The sequence below is a fragment of the Bison bison genome, unplaced genomic scaffold (genome assembly GCF_000754665.1).
Source record: "Bison bison bison isolate TAMUID 2011002044 unplaced genomic scaffold, Bison_UMD1.0 scf7180017864236, whole genome shotgun sequence".
Lineage (NCBI taxonomy): Eukaryota > Metazoa > Chordata > Mammalia > Artiodactyla > Bovidae > Bison > Bison bison.
This window is the reverse complement of record NW_011494808.1, coordinates 2,147,351-2,157,882: the sequence shown is the minus strand read 5'-3', so window position 1 is coordinate 2,157,882 and position 10,532 is coordinate 2,147,351. Positions and strand designations below refer to the sequence as shown.

The 10,532-nt window shown below is 56.2% G+C and overlaps 1 protein-coding gene across 2 annotated transcripts in view; it reads right to left on the bottom strand.

Moving 5' to 3' along the window:
- Nucleotides 1-3,574: 3,574 nt before the first annotated feature.
- Nucleotides 3,575-10,532, bottom strand: part of AGPAT6 (1-acylglycerol-3-phosphate O-acyltransferase 6) — a 17,342-nt gene continuing 10,384 nt past the window's right edge. For both annotated transcript variants that reach the window (XM_010846369.1, XM_010846370.1), the window contains exons 5-12: nucleotides 10,111-10,200; nucleotides 9,881-9,974; nucleotides 9,116-9,231; nucleotides 8,337-8,392; nucleotides 7,859-7,944; nucleotides 4,572-4,700; nucleotides 4,409-4,488; nucleotides 3,575-4,229 (exon numbers count right to left, since the gene is read on the bottom strand). In XM_010846369.1, coding sequence (XP_010844671.1) covers nucleotides 4,121-4,229; nucleotides 4,409-4,488; nucleotides 4,572-4,700; nucleotides 7,859-7,944; nucleotides 8,337-8,392; nucleotides 9,116-9,231; nucleotides 9,881-9,974; nucleotides 10,111-10,200 — 760 coding nt within the window. In that variant the 3' untranslated portion in view covers nucleotides 3,575-4,120. The remainder of the gene's footprint in view (nucleotides 4,230-4,408; nucleotides 4,489-4,571; nucleotides 4,701-7,858; nucleotides 7,945-8,336; nucleotides 8,393-9,115; nucleotides 9,232-9,880; nucleotides 9,975-10,110; nucleotides 10,201-10,532) is intronic.

Genomic DNA, 10,532 nt, shown 5'->3' with positions numbered 1-10,532 from the left:
ATGTGGATGCAGGAGGTGGTCAGGGCAGGGGCGGGGCAGGGAGTTCCCAGTCGCATGCTTCCCTCTGGGCTGGGAGTTCTGGTTCTGTACCCCATGGTCGGGCCTCTCTGGACCCAAGTCTGTTTGGGGCCATACTAGTCTCAGTGTAAACTTGCCAAACCCTCTACCGCAAGTTAAACCCTCTCCAGCAAACTGCATGCTGATGACAAAAAGCATACAGTCTCAGACGAAAGATCCCAATCTTCAGCAGTTTGGCCACTTTCTAAGACAATCTGTACAGACAGATCTCCATGTGAAATACAAACCATCTCTTGGCAGTCTCTGCCACAAGCTGTGACTTCTGTGATCTGACCAGGAGGAAGCTAAGATGCCACCCAACTTTATCGTGGATCCCAAGACTGTGATCTCATGGATCTCAGTCTGTCTGCTGAGAGCGCCTACTCCAGGGCGCACACAGGCTGTCTACAGCACAAGGTCTGTGCTATCCAGACGGTAATCTCAGGGGAGGCTCAGCCCCCGCACTTCAGCCCTCCTGGAAGCAAACACAAACTTCTGGACTCAGAAGCCCCCCGGTGCTGGCAGCTTCTCCCTGCAGAGTAAGCCTCGGGCTGACGGAGATAAAGTTTCCCCGGGCCCAAGTTCCAAACTCGGCTGTTTTGTTTCTGTTAAAATGCAATTGTTTTTCTCTGGAGGGTGGCCGTGACTGCTCGCCCGTCAGGAAGATGTATGAAAACCTCCACTTCAATTCAGCATCCCTTTTCTCCCAGACAAACACGGTCGGATTTTAATAAATCAGAAAGCCACACTGTTTAATAAAAATTTATTGACTTACAAGTGATTATTTATCAAAAGACCATTAATAGCAGGTACTGGAATGATGTGGTACTGGGTGGTGCTGGGAGACTAATAGGAAATCGATGCGCCGGCCGGCCGGGATGCATACAAGGAGCCCTCCCCCCGGCCGGCCGGCGCAATTCCACTCGCAACACAGACCAGACGCTACCCCTGGTGCAATGAAAAGTTCCCCTTTTTATTTATCGTTTACAAATGAAATGATCAATACTTTTAATCTAGAGCAAAATTTATTAACTTTCCCATCGGAGAGAGACGTATTGACTTGGGGGGAGAAGGGGTGAGCGCGGGGCAAGATGGATGGCAGGATGGTCGTCTCTGAGCCCGTCCAGTCGGTGCGTGGGCAGCTGCCCTCCCAGCCCGGGCGTCCAGCCACTCGGGGCAAGGGCAACCCGAGAACTCAGGTCTGGCTGCCTAGGATGCACCCCAGGTGGATCTGGTCGTCAAGGACTTGTGGGGAGGCGCCGTCTCACAGATCCCGAGGTTTTGGTCAACTCGAGAAGGAAACAGGGTGTATGGACCCAGAAGACTTCCGCAGGACAGCAGGGTTAGTGCCCTGGGGAGATGCTGCTGAGAAGGGCTGAGCTGGGGTGATGCCCATGGGCTCGTCGAGGCCTGGTGTGGGCACTCAGGGTTCTGCGGAGCAGTTCCCCGCCCCACCCCTTCACATCAGGCTGCAGGGCAGCAACCTGGAGCGGGGTCCGACCCAGTAAAGAATCAGGTCCCCGAGTTGGACATCATCCCAAACTGCTTGCTGAGCCCTGGCCTGGAAACAGACTTCTATATGGGGCTTCCCTTCAAGGGCATTTCGCCTGCCTTTTCACAAAGTTCCTTCTCCAAACAGCTGAGGAAGGAGTCTCTCACATTTTAGTGAAAAAAAATCTTTCCAAGATCCACAATCAAATCCACCCAGCCCCACGACCACCAGAAACCCTGGGATCCTCCTTGACACGTGTGACACTCTCTGAAGGGGTTGAGTTTCGCTAGCCTGATGTTCTGCACAAACCAAATGGATCCAAGCTCACTTATGACGGAACCTAGACGACTTCAGAGCTCAGAGCTGAAGTCTGAACAACAGATTTAAAAATTGCATTTCAGACATGGGAAGGGCCTTAGAGGTCATCCAGCCCAAGTCCCTAGTTCTGGGTCAGAACAGACCCAGAGAAGTAAGGCCCAAACGGCAAACCGGCAGCAGGTCCACAGGTGGGATTAGGAGCTAGCCAGCGCTCATCCCACTGGTAACAGGCCTCACGGCTGCCGGGGTCCCGGGAGCGGGTGCATTTTGTACATCTCGTTGCTCCACGTGTTTCTTTTCTCATTCCTGAGTGTCGAGAGGTTCCCACATGACCGACTGACTCAGTTACCCCAAATCAATTATGAATAGCTGATGACTACCTGGGGGGCAGCAGGGTCCCCAGTTTAAAAGGACGGAGCAGTCTGATGAGTCTATACGCTTATAACAAGCACTATATAGAAGTTTCAGAGATTTCTTTTTATAGGGATGTTAATTCCCATCCCTTGTCAGTTGGTAAAAGTAAAAATAATCGTTAGTCTCAAGTATTTCTTTACATAACAGCCATTCTAGATCAGGTTCTTATAATAATCTCTGCTGTGTCATCAGCAACAAAGTAATGTGCTGAAAAAAACATGAGAAAACGAAAACCGACATGTTTCCAAGGACCTATGAAAATCACGAAGCAAACGCACTAAGTGGCAGAAAGCTTTTCCAAAAGGGAACTTGATTTTTGCGAAGATCATTCCAGAGAGCTTTTAAACCACCAAACAGTACTGTCTATAAAAGTCTAAAAAAATCACTATTTATTCTTGCATTTTGTACAACAGTTCATAGGAGGATGTTCTTACTGTTAAAACAGTGTTTTGGTTTGAGAAGAATAGAGCAGAAAGAGAACTCCTCACTGGTTGGCGGGGGATGTGTGGGAGGAGACGGGAGACTGTTCAGGGAGGAAGGGGGCAGCTAGGCTGAGAGTCAGACTGAGGTCACAGGAGATGCCGCTGCTAGTCTGGAGTCCCCTGAGCCAGGCTCCACAGCCACCACCTCCCCACATCGAGTCCAGAGGACGGCTTGGCCAGGAGACACTCCCCACAGCTGCTGCAAGGCCCCCAAAGGTGCGGGGGCTGCTGTGCCAGTGCAGGGCAGGGGGCGGGGGGGGGGGCAGATGCGCAGACAGACGGATGAGTCGGGGGAGAGGCAGCTCTATCCTGAGCGCTGAACCCAGTCAAGCCAGTACGTGGACACCGGGAAGGGGCCTGGCTTTGGACCTGCCTTCCAGGGACTACAGCTGGGCAAGGGAGACCAACAGCTTCCTTCTGGCTGCACGAAGCCACATGCCTGCCCGCCCTGGCTCCCGCCTGGTCCCCAGATCTCAGCATGGATCCCCCTACTTGTACTTCCAGATCGTCTCCTACCCCGCAACGTCACACACTTTCAACCCCGCAGCACCCACGTTGGGGGAAACACCATCTCAACAGTGCTGGGGATTTCAAGTCACCCAGAGACGTGCAGACATCTGACAGGGGCTTCACCTTCTTCCCAGCAGACATCTGACAGGGGCTTCACCTTCTTATCAACACCGCAAGCCCCCATTCTGGAAGCCAAGCCCCCATGCTGGTTAACTCAGAGAATCACAACGCTGATGAGAAACCCGCTGCTCAGGGTCACAGCTGGGGGAGAGAGGGTGAAGGGAGAAACCCCTCGATTCAGTCACCGTCAAAGACAACTTTATTGACTCACAGGAACGAACCCCAAACCCCGACGTGGCTCTGGCTCTCCCTCACCCGCCCCCCTCCCGGCCCTGGACCACCACACTGGGCTGGCCGCCCTTCCTTCACAACAACCCAGGGAGGCAGGCGTCCCCACCCCCCAGTCTGGGGGCAGACGAGCGTGGCAGCCACTGAGCTGGGGGACCAGTCTCGGCTGCGCCGGCCCCTCGGGGGGAGAACAGCACTCCCCTAGCCCTGCAGACACAGTCTCTCCCGTGAGTCTGGCCCCGAGGCCGGGCGCTCCTGGGGCAGCACTGCCTGGCGAAGTCCCCTGCACACGGGCATCAGACAGATGGCACCCCAGGCCCCTGCAGGGACGTGGGCTCCCACCCAGCACTCAGGCCGCTCGGGCTCAGTGGGGAGGGACTTTAATGGCATTCCTCCAATGGACTCAGCGGAAAGGGACACGAGGTGGCTCGTCCCGGGGCGGTTGGGCGGTTCGGACGCTGGAGTCCTTGCGTGGAGCCGTTCCAGGCGGCGGCGGGGCTCAGGACCGGCTCCGGTCCTCGTGGTTGCCGACAATCATCTTGCTGTACAGCTTCTGCTGCTCCTCCTTGAACGTGTCCTTCACCTTCTCCCGCTTCAGGCCGCCGTCCCTGACGAGAGCATGGCAGGGCTGGGCACCTGAGCAGCAGCCCGTGCCCACCCTGCCCCCGGCCAGCTGTGCACCCCCCACACCCGGGGAGGGGGCGTCTGTGTGGACGGAGTGAGCGGGCAGCAACCGCCTCAGAAATCCCACCCGCAGACCCGGTGAGCAGAGCCCGGCCCGACTCACCACAGCAGGTCCACCAGGCCACCCTGCCTGGCGATGGCAGACTTCACCCTGTTGGCAAACTGGACCGCATCCTCCTCCGCCTGCAAGAGAGGACGTGTGCCAGCCCCTGAGCTGGGCGTGGGGCACAGAGTGTGGGGGCCCTGGGAGCAGGCTGGGCACCCACCTGTCTGGTCATCGGGGGCAGGTACCACACGCTGCAGACGATGGCCCAGCTGGTCATCATCCTGAGCAGGTAGGTCACCATCCCGTACTTGCTGCTGTTCCAGAAGGCATCCCCGAACTGCGGGTCATACTGCGGGGTGACAGGGCGGGGTGTGTGTGTGTGCGTGCACACGTGCAAGAGTGTGTGTCAGTGTGTGCGCATATGTGTGTGTGTCAACAGTATGCATGTCAACAGGCTGCGTGTGTGCGTGTGTCAACAGTGCTCTGCATGGGTCTGTGAACAAGCTCTAGTGTGTGCGTGCGTGTTTGTGTGTATCAACAGTGTGTGCGTGTGTGCACAGGCTCTACGTGTGTGTGTGTGTGTGTGTGAACAGCAAACTTTCCGAACACCGCCCCCCAGCCGGGGTGAGGTCAGCAGGAGGACACGGCTCCCCGCCTTAGGACCCCAACATTCCCCAGTAAGCGCACCCTGGGCACCGCTGGCCTCCAGCAGCGTCTGCCTCCTCAGCAGAGCAGGGAGGTGGCTCTTCCCTGCCACGTCCTGTCTCCCTCACAGGCGTCCGGCATCTACTGTTTAGGTCCTCAAGCCGACCTGCGCGCAGAGGACAGGACCACGGCTCCACAGATCCAGCCCCGAGTCAACAATCACCAGAGTGCCCACACCTGCTCCCGTCACGTCACACACTCCCAAGCACTTCGACACGCAGCTCCCCAGAGAGAGAGACCTCCTTACGCGACGGCCAGCCTTCAAAGCCCACCTCTGGGGCCCAGACCCGGGAGCAGATGGCGAGGAAGTTCTGCTTCTGTCCTGACCCTTCACGGGGCTCGCTGACCGTGAGAAGCCAAGAGGCCACCTGGGCGGCCGGGCACAGAGGCCTTCCCCAGGGGAGTGCCCATCGGACGCTGTCCCCTGCCCGCCCCTCTGGTGGAGGCCCTGGCAAGGGGCATGTCGTGGGCGACGCAGTCACCGCTGTGACCCACATTCTCCCAAACACGAGTGCAGCGGGGCAGGCGGGATGGCAGGTGACACAGAGGCAGCGAGCAGGGCCGCGTCCTCAAGGAGAAAGCCTGAGAAGGATCAGGGCTGAGCCGCCACAGGGTCTGGGGCTCTCCCAGACGCGACGCTAGATGGAGAGTGACTGCAGTGCAAGCGCCCAGGATCCGAGTGAAAAAGCAAAGGAGACCCCACGAGACTCGGTGGCCACCACAGCGGGCGCCCCTGGAGTCCTCAGGAAGGGACACTGGCCGAGATGCCCGAGCGCAGCCACTTACTCTTGGGGGGACTGGGTTTGAACTGTGTGCTTTTCTTTCAGGACTTTCAAGCCTGCATTCTATGACTCTCAGAGTAAAAGTTAAGAGAATTGTGCCTAATTGCAGACCCGACTACAGAAATGAAGGCACTCAGGCTTACTCATAGAAACTAAAAACTTGAGATGTAGCCCTGAAGGCGTACTGGGCTCACGTTACACCACCACCAGGAAATGTGGGAGAACGGATCTCATGTGGGATGGGAAGGAAACACTGCCACAGTTCACGCAGCAGGACCGGAGAGAAACCCTGACCTCACATGTGAGAGCCCTCTGTTGAGGCCTGAGTCTCTGCTCCACGCTGGGCAGACACCGTGGAGAGAAAAGCGAGGCCAACGCTCAGATCAGCAGTACATTCCTCCAGATCAGACAATGCCTTCCTCTTGGTGGAAATGCAGGGAGCGCTTGGAAACTGCTCAAGTTATGCAAGTTTGGTTACCAATGACGGCTTTACAAAAACTAGAAGACTACTTGGGAGGCAGAAGTTTTTAATCACACGTGGGCTTTCCTCAGCCTCGGATGGGAGGAAAATGGCTGTGCCTGTGTTCCAGAGAGGAGGCAGCTGTCCAAGGGTCCACACTGAAAACACCAAGGCCAGCGTCTCACTGAGATTCCCAGCCAGCAACACCAGCAGCACCCAGGATGGGGTCGAAACACAAGTTCTGAAACTGTGGGCGTGGTGCCCAGCAATGGGCATGCGCATAGCCCCACCAGCTGACGCTGACACAGCTGCGAAGACCCAATGCTGGGGCTTCCAGGCACCATCGGTAAGAATCACCTGGCAACGCAGGCAACACGGGCTCCACTTCTGTGGTCCGGGAGGATCCCACATGCCTCGGGGCAACTAAGCCTGGGAGCCTCCACTATTGCGCCCGTGCACCTAGAGCCTGTGCTCGCAGTAAGAGCAGGAGCTGCAGTGAAAAGCCTGCACACCGCAAGGAAGGGGAACCCCCGCTCACCACAACTAGAGAAAGCCTGTGCACACAGCAACCGAAAAAACACGCCCAACACTCTGGAGCGAGGAAGAAGGGCTTCTGTGCAGCAGCTGGTTTTTAACAGACACCCAGGGGGAGGCCCTGATTCCCAGGATGCTACACTGCAGGACGGCACGTGTGGCACGGCAACGCTCCCCATTCTCACACCACGGCAGACCCTGCGGACAGAGCCTCTCCTGTTCCTCCAGACCAGCATCCTCAACAACTCCCCGGCAGCCCTGGTTCTGGGACCCATTAGTCACCCTGCAGCCGCTCGTTCCCAGCCAGCCCTGGCCTGTCACCTCCCTGAGAAAGCGACGTGGCCTGGGAGCCTGCGCTTCCCCCAGGGGAACGCCGCCTCCCCAGGTGCCGCCAGGTGAAAACAAGGACCATCCCTACAGACGACCGAGGCCCATGAAATCCTAACCACCACTCTGACTCAAGCTCACCCTTACCCTGATCTGTCAACCTAAATACTTTAAACATAGTGACAAAGGCTGTGTATTTTTAGAGGTAGTAATGTGAGTAACTTGGCATTCTTTTAGGAATAATAACGTACATCTATTTATAAGCACAAAGGGCTAGGAGGGGAGAGAAGGAGGAAAAAGGAAACCCGGCAAAGTGCGCCCCTTCTTTCTAAGCGAGTCTGAACAGTCAGAGGTTCAAGCTCCTGCAAGGTGGGGCAGACGGGACAGGCTCCTGAGGTCCCTTTGTTTTCATGAGTGGCCACGTGAGCCAAAGCAGAGGAGCCGTTTCCTTCTCCAGTGACAAGGACACACGTCCTATGCCCACCCACCCGCACCTTCAAGCAAACGCACAGATCCCCCGGGCGTCCCCGCCCCGCAGGAAGCCCCCTTCAGGTGGAGTGCCTTCCGAGCTGCTGGGTTTATGAACAGAGAGGAACACGTGGGGAGATCTGCCAAGCCCCGAATGCTCTGCGGCGTGGGCTGGAGCCGCCCATTAGCAGCGGCCGCGGTGATGACCACTGGCCCTCGGAGGGCTCCTACCTTGATAGCAACAGGGTAAACTGTGGCTCCAATTTCGAAACTTCCCTTTTTGAACATCATCACCGATGTATTATTGATGCAGGTTCCTAAAATGCAGAAGAGGGTAAAATGCTTTTCTTTTCGGTCCTTTACCCCAGAGATCAGTAATAGCTTATGGATTAAATAGAATAGTAAAAGCCCTCTGACAGCTCTTCTGAGAGGATAAGCCTGTCATCTCCCCAGCGCAGGAACACACGCTGGAGAGAGGCGAGCAGACCACTGCACTGCTTCCTCTTTTCTCCTTACGGGACCACCCCCCGGGGCCCTGGGGAGTCCGGAGCGGATGCCACATGACAGCACTCGCAGTCCACACTGAGTCCCCTGAGCTTCCAGTTCCAGGACCAGCCCAAAGGGCCCCCAGCTGAGGTGGTGAAGACAGGTTCCTCCAACACAGCCCTGGACTCCCCTAACTGCCCGGCCTCCCCACACAGCAGCTTACCCTCTGGAAAGATGAGGATGGGCAACTTGCTTTTATCCTGCACGTGCTCGGTCAGCCTGCAGAAGAGAGAAATGGAGGGGAGGGCCAGACAGCCTCACGTCCATCACCATCCATACATCTGTGTCAATACCCTGTCTAGATGCGATGCTGGGTGCGGTATGAAGGCAGGCTAATGAACACGACCCTTTTATAAACCCATGATCTAACAGACAAAAGGCCTAAGGACAGGGAACCCGGGTTGATTACTATTTAACAGCTGTTGAGTGAAGCGCCTGAGTCTGAGTGTAGACGCTGCAGCTCTGATCTGAGACTCCCTAACAGGCTCACCCGCCAGAGCAGCCTCAAGAAATGCTTGCCCCAACTTCCTAGGGCCGTGCCGGGTGGGCCTGCAGCCCCAAGACGTGGCGCAGGGAACTCCGGGCGGCCCACTGGCCCTGGGGAGCGGGCCTCTCACCATCACTTGTGCCGCGTCTGCCTTTTATTTTCCTTGAAAACAGAGCTGCGCTTTATTCTATTGCTGGAAGTGTGCTTCCACGTGTGACAGTGAACTCACTTTGAGATTTGAAATCACATTAAAAGTTCGTAGGCTGCTATGACAATGGGTTCAAGGAATTAAATAAAAAAAAAGTTAAAAACACTACTAACTTGTTAACAGCACTAGAGTTTTCATACTCTCTATATTCCACATTTCGGATATGGAGGCAGCCGGGCTCAGTGGAGAAGGCCGGAGGCACGACTTGCCCTAAAATCAGACTGTGTGCGTGTGTGTCATCGTTTACCTTCTGGCCACCAGGTGGCGATCCTTCACTTCGGAGCGCTCGAACCAGACGTGGGGGCAGGCCTTGACCATGGCTCTCTGGATGACTCCCATGAGGCCGCCGTGCACCTGCCCCACCTGCTCGCAGAGGAAGGGGCAAGGGGAGCGAGACCATCCTCACACAAAGTCCCCGATTCCCAACCTCCCTCCCCCTACGCTTTACTGGTAACCAGAGGTTCCTTACTGTTCAGAAACCACCATTAGTTAGACTCTCTGAATTTAAATTCTCCTTCTAACCTGTGATAGCAGATATGCAACTGAAAACCCTACAAAGGACCGTGAAGCGGAGCCCCCATGTTCAAATGCCCTCCCTGCATGGATTCTCCAAGGCCTCTGCGCCCCATCCCTTCAAATCCCCTCTCGGGGGGCTTGTGGGAAGATGGATACATGTATATGTATGGCTGAGCCCCTTTGCTGTTCATCTGAAACTACCACAACACTGTTCATCAGCTATACCGCAACACAAAACAAAAAGTATAAAGTCTGGGGGAAAAAAGAAAACCCCCCTCCCCACCTCCACCCCCCTTTCCACTGCCCACCTACACTTCCCCACACGCTCAGCCACTCGGCTCACAGCACCCAGGTCCCAAGGAGCCCCTGAGGCCACGGAAACCAAGGCAACAGCCTAGGCTGGGGCCCAGGTCTGAAAGCACACTTGCCCGCTCACCCGCTGGAGACAGAGCTCCCAGCCCTGACCAGCCAGAGGACTCTCAGAGGCAGGCCTTACCATGGCGTAGTAGCCGTCGCTGGCCAGGATGATGACGTCAATGGGTGATGTGTGGTTAGCCACGCAGATGCCGCCGTTTCTAGGCCGGTTCTTCCTGTTCACAAGGTTCAAGGAGCAATGGGAATTTGCGTGAGATGATGCATCTGGACATGCGTCTGGCCGGGGCTCCAGCCCCCCAAGTTCCGGCAGCGCCACCCCCTGTGCCACCCCAAGCCCCCGTGGACCCTCACCTGTCGTGGTAGGTGATGATGGCCGTCAGAGCGCGCACGCAAATCCGGTAGCACATGAGGTGAACGTGCTTGCTCAGGAACTCCTTGAACCTGCGACAATGCGACAGAGAGCTCTGCTGTTACCTACACGCACACAGGGAGTCAGCAAAGGGTGCCAGGTCTAACCATCTAACCACTGCTGCCTGCGCCCTTCACAACTGTATATAAAAGTATTTTTATAATTATTAGTGTCTACAGTAAGCATTAGCATCTCTCTGTCTACAGACAAAGAAAGAAACGATGAGAACGGCTCACATTCACCGCGGGTGATGGACTCAGAAGTCTCAGCCCGAGAATTTCCAGCAAAGGTGAGTCCCCTAGATTCTTTGCCAATGACAGCCAGAGGCAGGCGGAGGCCAGAGAGTCAAACCTCCCCATCAGCT